The 17,311-nt window shown below is 40.6% G+C and overlaps 1 protein-coding gene across 1 annotated transcript; it reads left to right on the top strand.

The window, feature by feature from the left end:
* Nucleotides 1-12,236: 12,236 nt before the first annotated feature.
* LOC130956399 (PAP-specific phosphatase HAL2-like) lies at nucleotides 12,237-15,608 on the top strand. Its single transcript, XM_057883441.1, has 3 exons — nucleotides 12,237-12,873; nucleotides 14,228-14,915; nucleotides 14,994-15,608. Exons 1-3 carry the CDS (start codon nucleotides 12,447-12,449, stop codon nucleotides 15,295-15,297), a joined length of 1,419 nt encoding a protein of 472 aa, XP_057739424.1. The 5' UTR covers nucleotides 12,237-12,446; the 3' UTR covers nucleotides 15,298-15,608.
* The last annotated feature ends 1,703 nt before the right edge of the window (nucleotides 15,609-17,311 follow it).

Below are 17,311 nucleotides of genomic sequence, written 5' to 3'. Positions count from 1 at the left end.
GGAACCTTGGGAATCTGAGGCTCAAAATGAGACCATAGAGATTCCATTGGACTTACTTCTGCCATTCATGAGCTCTGATGAGTATTCTTCCTCTGAAGAGGATGAGTATGATACTGAAGAGCAAGTTGCTAAATACCTTGGAGCAATCATGAAACTAAATGACAAGTTATTTGGAAATGAGACTTGGGAGGATGAACCTCCCTTGCTCACCAAAGAACTGGATGACTTGTCTAGGCAGAAACTGCCTCAAAAGAGGCAGGATCCTGGGAAGTTTTCTATACCTTGTACCATAGGCACCATGACCTTCAAGAAGGCCTTGTGTGACTTAGGGTCAAGTGTGAACCTCATGCCCCTCTCTGTAATGGAGAAATTAGGGATCTTAGAGGTGCAAGCTGCAAGAATCTCATTAGAGATGGCAGACAACTCAAGAAAACAAGCCCATGGACGTGTAAAGGATGTTCTGGTTAAAGTTGAAGACCAGTACATTCCTACTGATTTCATAGTCCTAGAGACTGGGAAGTGCATGGATGAATCCATCATCCTTGGCAGACCCTTCCTAGCCACAGCAAAGGCTGTGATTGATGTTGACAGAGGAGAGTTAATCATTCAAGTGAATGAAAAATCCTTGGTGTTTAAGGCCCAAGGATATCCCTCTGTCATCATGGAGAGGAAGCATGAAGAGCTTCTCTCAAAACAGAGCCAAGCAGAGCCCCCACAGTCAAACTCTAAGTTTGGTGTTGGGAGGCCACAACCAAACTCTAAGTTTGGTGTTGAACCCCCACATTCAAACTCTAAGTTTGGTGTTGGGAGGTTCCAACACGGTTCTGAGTGTTTCTGAGGCTCCATGAGAGTCCTCTGTCAAGCTAATGACATTAAAGAAGCGCTTGTTGGGAGGCAACCCAATGTTTTATAATTAATTATTTTCTTTTGTTATTTTATCTTTTTTGTAGGTTGATGATCATAAGAAGTCACAAAAACAATGAAAAAAGCAAAAACAGAATGAAAAATAGGAAGAAAAACAGCACACCCTGGAGGAGAAGAAACTGGCGTTCAAACGCCAGTAATGCTAGCTGTTGGGCGTTTAACGCCCAGTCTGGCACCATTCTGAGCGTTTAACGCCAGAAAGGGGTACCAGACTGGCGTTAAACGCCAGTAAAGGGCAAGAACCTGGCGTTAAACGCCAGGAATGGGCACCAGCCCGGCGTTTAACGCCAGAAATGGCTCAAAACGTGATTTTGAGCAACATTTGGTGCAGGGATGACTTTTCCTTGACATTACAGGATCTGTAGACCCCACAGGACCCTACCATCACTCTCTCTCTTCTTCCCCCATTCACCAATCACCTCAACACCTCTTCCCCAAAACCCCTTCACCTATCAAATCCCATCTTTCTCTTCACCACTCACATCCATCCTTCATAAATCCCCACCAACCTCACCCTTCAAATTCAAACCACTTTCCCTCCCAAACCCACCCTCCATGGCCAAACCATTACCCCCCTCTCTCCTATATATACCCTTCTTCAACCCTTCAATTTCACACAACCTAAACACCACTTCTCCCCCTCTTTGGCCGAATACACCACCATCTCCCTCTTCTTCATTTCTTCTTCTTCTACTCCCTTCTTTCTTCTTTTGCTCGAGGACGAGCAAACATTTTAAGTTTGGTGTGGTAAAAGCGTTGCTTTTTCGTTTTTCCATAACCATTTATGGCATCCAAGGCCGGAGAAACCTCTAGAAAGAGGAAAGGGAAGGCAAAAGCTTCCACCTCCGAGTCATGGGAGATGGATAGATTCCTCTCAAGGGTGCATCAAGACCACTTCTATGAAGTTGTGGCCTTGAAGAAGGTGATCTCCGAGGTCCCCTTTTCACTCAAAAAGGGTGAATATCCGGAGATCCGCCATGAGATCCGAAGAAGAGGTTGGGAAGTTCTCTCCAACCCCATTCAACAAGTCGGAATCTTGATGGTTCAAGAGTTCTATGCCAATACATGGATCACAAAGAACCATGACCAAAGTGTGAACCCGAATCCAAAGAATTATCTCACTATGATTCGGGGGAAATACTTGGATTTTAGTCCGGAGAGTGTGAGGGTGGCGTTCAACTTGCCTATGATGCAAGGAGATGAGCATCCTTACACTAGAAGGGTCAACTTTGATCAAAGGTTGGACCAAGTCCTCACAACCATATGTGAAGAGGGCGCACAATGGAAGCAAGATTCAAGAGGAAAGCCGGTCCAATTGAGAAGGCATGACCTCAAGCCCGTGGCTAGAGGATGGTTAGAGTTCATACAACGCTCAATCATCCCCACTAGCAACCGGTCCGAAGTTACCATAGACCGGGCCATCATGATCCATAGTATCATGATTGGAGAAGAAATAGAGGTTCATGAGGTTATAGCCCAAGAACTCTATAAGGTGGCGGACAAGACCTCCACCTTGGCAAGGTTAGCCTTTCCTCATCTCATTTGCCACCTCTGTTATTCAGTTGGAGTTGACATAGAGGGAGACATTCCCATTGATGAGGACAAGCCCATCACCAAGAAAAGGATGGAGTACACAAGAGATCTCACTCATCATGAGATCCCTGAGATTCCTCAAGGGATGAATTTTCCTCCACAAAACTATTGGGAGCAACTAAACACCTCCCTAGGAGAACTAAGTTCCAACATGGGACAACTAAGGGTGGAGCATCAAGAACACTCCATCATCCTTCATGAAATTAGAGAAGATCAAAGAATCATGAGGGAGGAGCAACAAAGACAAGGAAGAGACATTGAGGAGCTCAAGCACTCCATAGGATCTTCAAGAGCAAGAAAGAGCCGCCATCACTAAGGTGGACCCGTTCTTTGATTTCCTTGTTATTGTTCTTCTGTTTTTCGAATTTTAATGCTTATGTTTATCCATGTTTGTGTCTTGTGATCATTAGTGTCTTAGTATCTATGCCTTAAAGTTATGAATGTCCTATGAATCCATCACCTCTCTTAATAAAAACGTGCTTAATTGAAAAGGAAAGAATTGCATGAATTCTGAATTTTATAATAGTTTAATTATTTTGATGTGGTGGCAATATTTTTGTTCTCTGAATGTATGCTTAAACAGTGCATATGTCTTTTGAATTTGTGGTTCATGAATGTTGGCTCTTGAAAGAATGATGAAAAAGGAGACATGTTACTGAGGATCTGAAAAATCAATAAAATGATTCTTGAAGCAAGAAAAAGCATTTCAAAAAAAAAAAAAAACCGAAAAAGAAAAAAAAAAGAGAGAAAGAGAAAAAGAAAGAAAAAGAAAGAAATAAAGTTGTGATCCAAGGCAAATAAGAGTGTGCTTAAGAACCCTGGACACCTCTAATTGGGGACTTTAGCAAAGCTGAGTCACAATCTGAAAAGGTTCACCCAATTATGTGTCTGTGGCATGTATGTATCCGGTGGTAATACTGGAAGACAGAGTGCTTTGGGCCACAGCCAAGACTCAATAAATAGCTATGTTCAAGAATCATCATACTTTACTAGGAGAATCATTAACACTATCTGGATTCTAAGTTCCTAAAGAAGCCAATCATTCTGAATTACAAGGGATAGAGTGAGATGCCAAAACTATTCAGAGGCAAAAAGTAAAAGCCCCGCTCATCTAATTAATACTGATCTTCATAGATGTTTTTGGAGTTCATTGCATATTCTCTTCTTTTTATCTTATTTGATCTTCAGTTGCTTGGGGACAAGCAACAATTTAAGTTTGGTGTTGTGATGAGCGGATAATTTGTATACTTTTTAGTATATTTTTATTAGTTTTTAAGTTAAAATTCACTTTTCTGGACTTTACTATGAGTTTGTGTGTTTTTCTGTAATTTCAGGTATTTTCTGGCTGAAATTGAGGGACCTGAGCAAAAATCTGATCCAGAGACTCAAAAGGACTGCAGATGCTGTTGGATTCTGACCTCCCTGCACTCGAAGTGGATTTTCTGGAGCTACAGAAGCCCAATTGGCGCGCTCTCAACGGCGTTGGAAAGTAGACATCCTGGGCTTTCCAGCAATATATAATAGTCCATACTTTGCCCAAGATTTGATGGCCCAAACCGGCGTTCAAAGTCACCTCAAGAAATCCCAGCGTTAAACGCTGGAACTGGCACCTAAATGGGAGTTAAACGCCCAAACTGGCACCAAAGCTGGCGTTTAACTCCAAGAAGAGTCTCTACACGAAATTGCTTCATTGCTCAGCCCAAGCACACACCAAGTGGGCCCGGAAGAGGATTTTTATGTCATTTACTCATTTCTGTACACCCTAGGCTACTAGTTTCTTATAAGTAGGACCTTTTACTATTGTATAGAAATCTTTTGATCACTTTTAAATCTTTTGATCACTTTTAGATCTCTAGATCATCTTTGGACATTGTAGTTCTTAGATCATTGGGAGGCTGGCCATTCGGCCATGCCTAGACCTTATGCTTATGTATTTTCAACGGTGGAGTTTCTACACACCATAGATTAAGGTGTGGAGCTCTGCTGTACCTCGAGTATTAATGCAATTACTATTGTTCTTCCATTCAATTCCGCTTGTTCTTTGTCCAAGATATCACTTGTTCTTCAACATGATGAAGGTGATGATTGACGCCCATCACCATTCTCACCCATGAACAAGGTGACTGACAACCATTCTTGTTCTACAAGCATCTGAGGCTTAGTGAATATCTCTTGGATTCCTGATTGCACGATGCATGGTTGATCGCCTGACAACCGAGTGCTCGCCTGACAAACGAGCCAACCATTCCGTGAGATCAGAGTCTTCGTGGTATAGGCAAGAACTGATGGCAGCATTCAAGAGAATCCGGAAGGTCTAACCTTGTCTGTGGTATTCTGAGTAGGATTCAATGACTGAATGACTGTGACGTGCTTCAAACCTGTAACCTATTGGGCGTTAGTGACAGACGCAAAAGAGTTATTCTATTCCGGTAGGGGAGGGAACCGAACCGGTGATTGGCCGTACTGTGACAGAGTATTGAGCATTAGCTTTCACTGCGAGGATGGGAGGTAGCTGCTGACAACAGTGAGACCCTATACGAGCTTGCCATGGAAAGGAGTAAGAAAGGGTTGGATGAAGACAGTAGGAAAGCAGAGAGACGGAAGGGAAGGCATCTTCATGCGCTTATCTGAAGTTCCTACCAATGAATTACATAAGTATCACTATCTTTATCTTTTATGTTATTTTCGTTCATCACCATATATATCTGAGTTTGCCTGACTAAGATTTACAAGATGACCATAGCTTGCTTCAATACTAACAATCTCCGTGGGATCGACCCTTACTCACGTAAGGTTTATTACTTGGACGACCCAGTGCACTTGCTGGTTAGTTGTGCGAAGTTGTGTAATGCCATGGTATTGAGCGCACCAAGTTTTTGGAGCCATTACCAGGGATTATGAGAGTTGTGAAAAAGTATAGTTCACAATTTCGCGCACCAACGACCATCTAGGTCGGTTCATGGGATTTTCACGTTTTGTCGAGCTTAAGTCGGCGCGTTTCGTAGAAAGACTTAGAAAATAGAAAGGAGTTTATAAGAGATATGAAAAAAAGATCTTTATTGATTGGGGAGGTACCTTCTTGCTACTAAGGGTTTTTAATAGCCTTTTTTCCCTTAGCCTCTACTATGATGCCTCGTTAAAAACCCTTCTCCAGAAAAAACCTTTTGACTTTGGAAAAAAATCATGAAGTTGGGAAAAGAGTACACCAGGGAGTAGAGTTCGCTTTTAACTGTAGTACCTTTTCATATTACAAGCATGCCACGACCTTGGGAACTCAGTGTCGTTCAGGTCGGTTACTTTATAATAACATTTTCCTAAAACTTCATTGACTTTGTATGGTCCCTTCCAATTAGCAGCAAGTTTTTCTTCCCCTGATTTGTTGACTCCAATGTCGTTTCTGATTAAGACCAAGTCATTCGGGGCAAATGTTCTTCGAATGACTTTTTTGTTGTACCTTGTAGTCATCCTTTGCTTCAATGCTGCTTCTCTTATCTGGGCATCTTTTCGGACTTCGGGGAGCAAGTCGAGCTCCTCTTTGTGCCCCTGTATGTTTCCGATCTCGTCATGGAGAATTACCCTTGGGCTTTGTTCATTGATTTCTATTGGTATCATTGCTTCTACACCATAAACTAGTCGGAAGGGCGTTTCTCCAGTGGCGGATTGGGGCGTTGTCCTGTAAGCCCATAGCACTTGGGGGAGCTCTTCAGCCCAAGCTCCTTTTGCTTCTTGTAATCTTTTCTTTAGCCCTGCCAGTATGACTTTGTTGGCTGCCTCGGCTTGCCCAGTGGCTTGCGGGTACTCCACCGAGGTGAACTGGTGTTTGATTTTCATACTGGCTACTAAGCTTCTGAAGGTAGAATCAGTGAATTGGGTTCCATTATCTGTAGTAATGGAATAGGGTATCCCATATCTTGTGATGATATTTTTGTAGAGGAACCTCTGACTTCTTTGAGCGGTGATGGTGGCCAATGGTTCTGCTTCTATCCACTTTGTGAAGTAATCTATTCCCACGATCAGGTATTTGACTTGTCCTAGCGCTTGGGGAAAAGGACCTAACAAATCCATTCCCCATTTTGCAAAGGGCCATGGAGAAGTGATACTGATGAGCTCTTCTGGTGGAGCCACGTGGAAATTTTCATGCATCTGACATGGTTGACACTTTTTCACAAATTCTGTGGCATCTTTCTGCAAGGTCGGCCAGTAGAATCCAACTCGGATTACTTTCCTGGCTAGTGACCTTGCTCCGAGATGGTTTCCGCAGATCCCACTATGTACTTCCTCCAATACCTCGGCAGTTCTTGAGGTCGGTACACACTTTAATAATGGTGTTGATATCCCCCTTTTGTAGAGAATATTTCTCACCAAGGTGTAGTGTTGTGCTTCCCTTCGGATCTTTTTAGCCTCTTTCTCTTCTTTAGGGAGGATGTCGAATTTCATGTATTCGACCAAGGGATTCATCCATCCGAGGTTTAAACCGATTACCTCAAGTACTTCTTGTTTGTCTTCTATTTTTACTACTGAGGGTTCTTGGAGGGTTTCTTGGATCAGGCTTCTGTTGTTCCCTCCCAGCTTGGTACTTGCTAACTTGGATAGGGCGTCCGCTCTGCTGTTCAGATCCCGAGTTATATGTTTAACCTCGGTTTCTGCAAAGCGCCCAAGGTGCTCCAGAGTTTTCTCCAAGTATCTCTTCATATTTGGGTCCTTTTCCTGATACTTTCCGCTTATCTGGGAGGTCACCACTTGTGAGTCGCTGTATATCATCACCTTTGTAGCACCAACTTCTTCTGCCAGCTTTAATCCAGCAATCAAGGCTTCATATTCTGCCTGGTTGTTTGAAGCTGGAAATTCAAATTTTAGGGAAACCTCTATCTGGGTTCCTCTTTCATCTACCAATATTATGCCTGCGCCGCTTCCTGTTTTATTGGAGGATCCGTCTACATAGAGTTCCCATGTAGTTGGTTTTTTCTCCTGATCCCCTGCGTATTCTGCAACGAAGTCGGCGAGGCATTGGACTTTGATCGCCGTCCGAGTTTCATATCTTAAGTCGAACTCGGAGAGCTCTATTGCCCATTGAACCATTCTCCCTGCAACATCCGTCTTTTGGAGGATTTGCTTCATGGGTTGGTTCGCACGGACTCTTATTGTGTGAGCCTGAAAGTAAGGTCGTAGCCTTCGTGAGGCTATTACTAAGGAGTAGGCAAACTTCTCTAGTTTGTGGTATCTTAGCTCAGGGTCTTGTAGAACTTTACTGATGAAATAAACTGGATGTTGTCCGACCTCATCTTCTCTTATCAGGGCTGATGAGACAGCCTTGTCTGCTACGGATAAGTACAGGACGAGGTCTTTCCCAGATACTGGTCGGGTCAGAATAGGAGGTTGGCTTAAAAATTTTTTGAACTCCTGGAACGCCTCCTCGCATTCAGGAGTCCATTCAAACTGGCATCCCTTTCTTAATAAGGAGAACAGTGGAAGGGATTTTAGTGCCGATCCTGCCAAAAATCTGGAGAGGGCTGCAAGTCGGCCATTCAGCTGCTGGACTTCTCTCAAACAAGTCGGGCTTTTCATTTCTAGGATGGCTCTACACTTATCGGGATTGGCTTCGATCCCTCTTTGTGTTAACATAAATCCTAGAAATTTCCCTGCCTCCACCGCGAAGGTGCACTTTGCGGGATTTAGCCTCATCCCGTGCAGCCTTATGGTGTCAAAGACTTGTGAGAGGTCTGACAAGAGGTCGACTTCTTTCTTGGTCTTTACCAGCATGTCGTCGACGTATACTTCCATTAGACTCCCAAGGTGAGAGGAAAACACTTTATTCATCAACCTTTGATATGTGGCTCCTGCATTCTTTAATCCGAATGGCATGACCACGTAGCAGAAATTAGCTCTGGGTGTGATGAATGATGTCTTCTCCTGGTCTGGCTCATACATTGGGATTTGATTATATCCCGAGTAGGCGTCCATAAATGATAAGTATTGATACCCCGAGCTGGAGTCCACTAGGGTATCAATACTTGGCAGTGGATAAGGGTCCTTGGGACATGCCTTATTTAAGTCGGTATAGTCGACATACATTCTCCATTTGCCATTCTGTTTTTTGACTAGTACTACATTGGCTAGCCATGTTGGGTACTTGACTTCTCTGATGAAGCCAGCTTCCAGGAGCGCCTGCACTTGCTCTTCTACTATTAGGGCTCGTTCTGGGCCAAGCTTGCGTCTTCTTTGTTGTACATGTCGGGATTCTGGATTAACCGAGAGCTTGTGGGACATGAGCTCGGGGTTTATCCCAGACATGTCAGAGGCCTTCCAGGCGAAGAGGTCGGAGTTATCTCTTAGGAGCTTAGTCAATCCTTGTTTTAGATTTTCCCCTAGGTTGGCTCCTATATGAGTATTTTTCCATTCCTCTTTTCCGACCTGTATCTCCTCGGTTTTTTCTCCCGGTTGTGGTCGCAGCTCTTCTCTGGCCCTTGCACCGCCGAACTCTATTGTGTGAACTTCTCTGCCCTTTCCTCTCAGATTTAGGTTTTCATTGTAGCATTTCCTTGCCAACTTTTGGTCTCCCCTTACCGTTGCTATCCCCGCTGAAGTCGGGAATTTCATGCAAAGGTGGGGAGTGGATACCACTGCTCCGAGTCGATTAAGGGTAGCTCTGCCGATTAAAGCGTTGTATGCTGACCCCACATCAATGACTATGAAGTCTATACTCAGAGTCTTTGATTTTTCTCCTTTTCCAAAGGTGGTGTGGAGGGGCAAAAATCCCAGTGGTTTTATTGGCGTGTCACCTAATCCATACAAGGTGTCGGGGTAGGCTCTTAATTCTTTCTCATCCAACCCTAGTTTGTCGAAAGCGGGCTTAAAAAGGATGTCCGCCGAACTTCCTTGGTCTACTAGGGTTCTATGGAGATGGGCATTCGCCAGGATCATAGTTATTACTACTGGATCATCGTGTCCAGGAATTATTCCTTGCCCATCTTCTTTTGTGAATGAAATGGTAGGGAGGTCGGATGACTCTTCTCCGACCTGGTAGACTCTTTTGAGATGTCTTTTGCGAGAGGATTTGGTGAGTCCCCCTCCTGCGAACCCTCCTGTGATCATATGGATATGTCTCTCTGGAGTCTGCGGCGGTGGGTCTCTTCTATCCATATCGTCTCGCTTTCTCTTTCCATGATCGTCCGACCTTTCTATGAGATATCTATCAAGTCGACCTTCTCTAGCCAGCTTTTCTATCACATTTTTAAGGTTGTAACAGTCGTTTGTGGAGTGACCATATATTTTATGGTACTCACAGTAATCGCTGCGGCTCCCCCTTTTTTATTTTTAATGGGTCTAGGGGGTGGCAGTCTTTCAGTGTTACAAATCTCTCTGTATACATCCACTATAGAAACTTTCAAGGGAGTATAAGAGTGATATTTTCTTGGTCTCTCGAGACCGAGTTCTTCCTTTTTCTTGGTTTCCCTTTCCCTCTCTTTTGTTGAGGGAGGGGGCCCAGGTCGCCAACTCAGGTCTCTCAACTTAGCGTTTTCCTCCATATTGATGTACTTTTCAGCTCTTTCCTGTACATCACTTAGAGAAACGGGGTGTCTTTTAGATATGGATTGTGAGAAGGGACCTTCTCTGAGTCCATTGACTAACCCCATTATGACTGCCTCTGTGGGCAGGTCTTGAATCTCTAAACATGCTTTATTGAACCTTTTCATATAGACTCGTAAGGATTCTTCAACCTCCTGTTTTATTCCCAGGAGGCTCGGTGCATGTTTCACTTTGTCTTTCTGGATAGAGAACCTCATCAAAAACTTCCTTGAGAGGTCTTCAAAGCTAGTAACCGACCTCGGGAGGAGGCTATCGAACCACTTCATCGCTGCTTTCGATAGAGTGGTCAAGAAGGCTTTGCATCGCGTGGCGTCGGAAGCATCAGCTAGGTACATCCGACTTTTGAAGTTGCTCAGGTGATGCTTTGGATCCGTGGTTCCGTCATAGAGGTCCATATCAGGGCTTTTGAAGTTCCTCGGAACTTTTGCCCTCATTATGTCCTCGCTGAAAGGATCCTCCCCACCTAAGGGTGGCTCTTCTTGTTCGTCACGGGAGTTGCGACCTTTGAGGGAGGATTCTAACTTTAAGAGTTTTCTTTCTAACTCTTTTCGTCGTTCCATCTCCTCTTTTAGGTTCTTTTCAGTTTCCTTTTGTCGCTCCCGTTCTTGTTCTAACTGTTCCAGGCGACTGTGGACTAATCCCATGAGTTCAGTTACATGGGATGGTCCCTCTTTCTCTGATTTGCGCCCTTCTGAAGAGTTTACCTTTGGATTTTTTACTCCGGAGGTACCTTCCCTGTGTTGATTATCAATTTCCTGGTGGAAGGTGAAGTCCGCATCGTTATTGCCTGTGTCCTGATTCTCTTGCTCAGAATCTGTCTCCACATGGCCCTCTTCGTGGGATCTGTCCGCCATCAGTGGTTGATCTCTCGGGTCCCCGGCAACGGCGCCAATGTTACGGTGGGTAACCGGAGATTGATGGGCTGGATGGAGTTGGTTGGCCCAAATATGTGAAGGAGGAGGATTCCGAAAGGATCTGCAACTCGGGAGGCTCCGTCCGACTTGTTTGTGCGAGGAGATGGGGGTGGTACCTGCAAAGACACTCCGATGCCTAAGTCAGCAAGGGTGTAAGCAGGTCTAGAGAGTATTGGGCTTAGAGATACCTGAGGGGTGTCAGTGTATTTATAATGGTGAACCAATAACCACCGTTGGAGTAGTGCCATATTTTTAGGGTGTTAACCGTCCCATTATCTTAGGGAGGTTAAGATATGGCTCGTGGAAGTGGTTAGAGAGATTCTAGGGGTAGTTACTCATTTAAATGAGTGTTTATCCGCCAGCTAATCTCGTGCCCGACTTCTTTAGAACAGGTCGTGGCGAGTACCGACTTCATAGGATGAAGATTGGTACTGGTGAGACCCAACCCTTTGGATTAGGTTCTTTGCTTGATCCTGGGCCTTTATTATTAGGTCAGGGTATGAACAGTATTATATATACAAAATTATAGGTTTACACAACCCAAATCACAAGTTTGCACGCTAATAAGTTAGAGTTCAAATGGTATAGTCTCCTCATACTCACTTAAGAGATTGCGTGTTCGAATGCAAAAATAATTTAACATTGTAATATATATGAGAATCTCTTCAAGTTATTTTATTCAATTTTTAATTAAAAAAAATATTATAAAGAATAATAAAAAAATGATAGGTGACTGCTTTATTTCTTTCAAAATTTTGTATGGTATTAATTAATAATTAGATGGTTTAAAGTTTATTTTAGAATTTTAAAATTAAAATTTTAAATTTTAATTAATTTAATTTTTAGATGTATATTTAAATTGTAATGTATTAATAATTAAATATATTAAATCTGAAACAAAAATTTAAAATTTTTAAATTTTAACTTTATTTGATTTGTATTTTGAATATATATTTAACTTAAAAAAATACTAAATCTATTTATAATTTTTAGATGTATTTATTTATTTATTTTAATTATTATAATAAAAAATTGAATATTATATCATTTTTTAAGAATACTTAATTGAATTGTAATAAGAAAGTATTCAGCAGACGCATACAATTCTATCTATCGATAAAGTAAGGAATCTATGAATAATATTTTAAGTTTACGTTCCACATTAATAGAAACAAATCCACTTTAATTTGATACGGGATAATAAAAACGACAACAGTAGATTAAAAAAGCAGCAGCCCCAATGGACCTACAAATTGAATTGATTCTCAACTCTCTACTTCTGTTTCTTCTATGAATGAATCATACATGATATTCTGATTTCTGGATGAATGAACTCTATTATTATTATTACTACTATGTGTTACCATAATCCAATTCTAATTTTTCTTCTTCCCCTTTCAATGTCACATTAAATAAGCACTACCAGCCATGTCTTTATATTGTTCAAGCTTGGGTACCATTATCCCACGTATCTTGGGACAAGCAAGGAAGAGATACCATGATGTTTTTTCTGCTTTCACACTCACCTATGTTGTTGGAGGAGTAGGTTCTACTTCTACTTCTACCTTAACTTCACTTCACTATAAAGCACAACCCCATAATTACATTGGCTGTGTCTCAAAATTCGACCATACTTGTTCTTTTCCTGTCATGGAGGAGGAGAATCAGAGTAACAACTTGGGATTATTGTATGAACAAGAAGAACAACTGAAGGAATATTCCAAGGAACTTGATGTTGCTGTGAGAGCAGTGCAGATGGCATGTTCACTCTGTCAGACAGTTCAAGACACTTTGATTTCTAGAACCAACCATCAGGTCCACTCCAAAGATGATAATTCTCCTGTTACTGTTGCAGGTCAGTGAATCATTGTTTTTCCTCAATTGGGTAGTTTTGTTTAGCAGTAAAGCTTCAGTTTTTTTGTGATAATTGTTTGAATTCTCTGATGTATCTTTTTCAAGATTAGTGGGTTTATTTGGATTTGTGCAATTTGTGCATGAGAATGTTGTGACCTTGCCAACATACAAAAACTCTCTTTAATAGGTTTGGTGAAATTACACAAATTCACCCTAAGATGCATTATATCCTGTCAAATTATGACAAGTGGCTTGTTCCTTCTTTATTATAAAAGTAAAATGATAGCAATGCAATTGCAAAACCTTGTCTGATACACAAGGACACAATGTAATCAATACATTTTAATTAAGTCAATGATAACATACTTAGCATGGAAGGTGACAATTAAATTTTGGAGGCTTCATGGAATTCCAAGAGTACACGTTTCTAATGGAGGGGAAATAAACAAGCTGCTTTCATACTCTTTTGGTACACGTTTCTATTCTTTACTGCTATCAAAAGGGTGTAAAACTGGATAAAACCTTTGTATAACAAATTTTTATGCCATATTTTCTATTTTCCATTAAAGAGATAACGGATCTAGAATAAGTATGAAGAGATTTTGCTGGTGTCCATATATTGCTCACTTCAGCTGGTTGACTTAAAGATTTTCTACTGTGGTATTGCCCATTACAATAACAAATTTCCCTATATAGGACCTTGTTTCCAGTTTAGGTTGTAAGGCATCTCATTCACTTTAGGTTTATATTCCCAAATATCTAATGGTGACTTCAACTTGTTCAATAACTAGCCATCTTTGACTGAGCTGGATTGTTTAACCAAAGTCATAATTTTGGTTGCATCAGTTCATGTTCACAAATATGACTTTTCATATGTTACTCTCTGCTCCTAATTTGTCCTCCAAGTGAAGGAAAAAAGATGTATAAAACTCATTCTTCTAAATAAATTTTTACAAAACTAGAAATTCTATTAGAACAAAAGAATGATTGCTAATGTGAGGGGGGATAAATACCCAATTTAAGCATTGAATTGAATTGGGTGTAAATCTGTAATCAGAACCAGTTAACTACAATCTTTGTGGTAAATTTTGGTTATATATCATATCCTCTTATTTCTATGTAAAAGTTTCAACGTATTACACTGACTTATACTAAAAAGCCATGATCAACTTATGTTGTGTACTTCATTATGCTTCTTTACAACTTTAGCCACATGATGATTGAAGCATATTTATCTGAGGTTTGTGAATTCAGCACTTTGGAAATGGGAGATAACTGATAAGTTTATCCCTAGCAGATGAAGAGTTCTCATTCATTCTTACTATGACATTTAAATTGTAGTCTTGGTTATGTAGATTGGAGTGTGCAAGCAATTGTCAGCTGGATATTGTCGGAGTGTTTGGGGAGCGAAAATATCTCAATTGTAGCCGAAGAGGACGTTCAAACTCTGTCCAAGGCTAATGCATCAGAGCTGTTAGAAGCTGTGGTTGAAACTGTGAATGAATGTCTAAGCAAAGCATCCCAATTTGGAGTTCAAAAGCCAAAGTCAGCTCTTGGCACTTCAGAAGTTCTAGAAATAATTAGTCGCTGCAACTCGAGAGGCGGTGCTAATGGAAGATTTTGGGTGCTTGATCCTGTTGATGGCACATTGGGGTTTGTAAGAGGAGATCAGTATGCTGTAGCTCTAGCACTGATAGAAGATGGAGAGGTTGTTCTTGGAGTTCTTGGTTGTCCAAACTATCCAATGAGAAAGGAGTGGTTAAGCTATCAGCACCGTTATCATAGGATCATATCTAAGTTGACTCCTCCAAATTCTGAAACTTGGAACAAAGGTTGTGTGCTGTATGCAAAAAAAGGTAGTGGCAAGGCATGGATGCAACCTCTGCTTCATGGCAATAATAAATTCTTGTGGCCAAACAATGCAAAACAAGTTTGTGTGTCTTCCATTGACAATCCAGCACTGGCTACATTTTGTGAACCGGTTGAGAAGGCCAATTCAAGCCACTCTTTCACTGCAGGACTAGCTCATAGTGTTGGTCTAAGGTGCATTTCTTAACTTTTTCATTCCAATATCATGATTCATACATTCCTCTCAACTGTCATACATATAAATAAATGCAGGAAACAGCCATTGAGAGTGTACAGCATGGTGAAATATGCAGCAATAGCGCGTGGAGATGCTGAAGTATTCATGAAGTTTGCAAGGAGTGGTTACAAGGAGAAGATATGGGACCATGCTGCAGGTGTTATCATCATACAGGAGGCGGGTGGCATGGTGACTGATGCCGGCGGACGGCCGCTAGATTTCTCGAAAGGTATATATTTAGAAGGGCTTGATCGTGGTATAGTTGCTTGTTCTGGAACCACACTCCATGGAAAGATCATTGAAGCTGTTGATGCTAGCTGGGGCTCTTCTAGCCTTTGAGCTAACTTCGTTATATGTCAAATCATTTAACAGTTTTCACGTGAGTAATCGCCATACACTGTTACTATACATACAGATCAGATAATAATAATGTGAATAATACTTTTATCATTTGTTCTCTTAGAATCCCTCCCTGCTTTTTCTTCACCTTTATTCTTCTTCTTGTGTGGTGTTGATGCCACACCCTTTAATTATGCTAAGTTGTCATAATTTCTTTGTGTACTGATGTTGATGCCATTTATATGGAGACTAAAAATTGGGTCCATGTTATGCCAGAAAAGGTCACAGGATTGGAGGCCCAATAACAATAAAGTGATATTGATAGGTTGGTTAAGTGGTCAGCTCACTCGTTTGCTTAAATAAGTGTTGGGATTAGAATCTCGTCTTATACATGCAACAACCCATTAACCAGCGACAGATTAAGATCCACAAAGAATTAGTCCTTGACATGTCTGAGTTGGGAGATATCACAGACAACCAAAAAGAAAAAAAAAGTGATATTGATAATTGATAGAAAAATAGGGTACAAAGCAAAGAGAAGAGGTGGAAGTGGATCCTTTCCAATTTTTTTAACATTTGACAGAATCCAGTGTGATTTCTCACCTTTAATTCTATAGGTGAGACCAGAAATAAATAAGAGAGAGAGAGTAATGAATAGTTAGATTAAACACGGCACACCATCCAATTTTTTTACCGTAGAGAATCCACTTCCGATAAGAGGTAGTATTGAAAATGAGATGTTTGTTGCAAGATAAGGATATGAAGAGTTGAAGAGTATTAATGAGAGGGTGCAAGTGCATCAGAGTGTTTGAAGATTGGTTTTTTTCTTCATCATCACAAGTCAATTCAATGCATTCAATATCCCGTTGATTTTGCTACACCACGTACTCTATCTTCTTTTGACTTTTTGAGAGCCTAATTGACAAAAACAAAGCCTCATTTCACATGAAACTTATCTTATAAATACTATGTGCTTCTTCATTCATGACTCTGGCTTTTGCAAAGCTGTGATATTAATTATTCACTTTAAAGTTGTATTAAATAAATAAATAAATTAATCGTTTAGCTACTAAAAACTTTTATTGTAATAATTCATTTTAGGCTTTTAGCTTTAAGTTTAGAAATATTTTTGCAATTTTTTAAGGTATATTTATATGGATGCCATTCCCATCCCATGATGGAGTGTCTGGCACAGGATCGACCAAGAATGATTCACAGCTTTCAACTTTGAGTGGTGGAAAGCTCACTCACATGAGAATTTCTTGACTTTTTGAACACTCTACCGCACTCCATGGACAACCACCTCTATAGATTCTGCCTATGTGAAAATTAAAGAACACAAACAATTTGCTTTTTCATCCTCAAGTTATATGTATTCATTTAGAAAAATCATTTGATTAAATAATTTACCTGTTTAGACAATTTTTTAAGTTTAGAAAATTTATTGTTACAATAAAATAAGAAGTTGATGGAAAGTAAGTATCTGTCCACAGTATGGGAGGCAATTAATTCCTCAAGATCCATGCATTTGTGTCATTAATGCCTTTAATTTGCTGTTAACAAGATACAAGATGTTATTAGTTGATTGATTTGAAGTCATTTTCGTCAAAGTACCCTAGCTTGTAATCCCGTAATCGTACTCAAATCAAACCAAAGTCATTTTCTTCATTAGGTTGTAAACCTAATTATGTTAGCTAGGGTACGTATTTAGTTAAGGCTGAATCCAAAATAAGTTGTTCTCAATTGATAATATATATTATTCATGCATGGAATATACAGTACATATGGTTTATGACTTTCTCAAAACCATCAAATTGAAGTACGTATGTATCGTAAAATTGTATACGTGTTGTGTATGTGAATGAATAAGCTAAGGATGAAGATCAAAGTCGGCTTTTTCTATTAGGATTAGGATTATTACCACCCAACCATCCCTATCTCTATTGCTTAAACTATTATAAATATTATCACTACAAAAATTACTATCTGTATACATTAAAATTAATTATTGTAT

The sequence above is a fragment of the Arachis stenosperma genome, chromosome 10, assembly GCF_014773155.1.
Source record: "Arachis stenosperma cultivar V10309 chromosome 10, arast.V10309.gnm1.PFL2, whole genome shotgun sequence".
NCBI classification, from domain to species: domain Eukaryota; kingdom Viridiplantae; phylum Streptophyta; class Magnoliopsida; order Fabales; family Fabaceae; genus Arachis; species Arachis stenosperma.
The sequence above is the reverse complement of the archived record's forward strand: the minus strand, read 5'-3'. Positions and strand labels throughout refer to the sequence as shown.

Excerpts from the sequence above, each read along its gene's own strand:
- LOC130956399 (XM_057883441.1), top strand. The coding sequence starts at position 12,447 with ATGTCTTTATATTGTTCAAGCTTGGGTACCATTATCCCACGTATCTTG. Across the intron at positions 12,874-14,227 it reads TTCTCCTGTTACTGTTGCAG|ATTGGAGTGTGCAAGCAATT; the intron begins GTCAGTGAATCA and ends TTGGTTATGTAG. Across the intron at positions 14,916-14,993 it reads GCTCATAGTGTTGGTCTAAG|GAAACAGCCATTGAGAGTGT; the intron begins GTGCATTTCTTA and ends AAATAAATGCAG.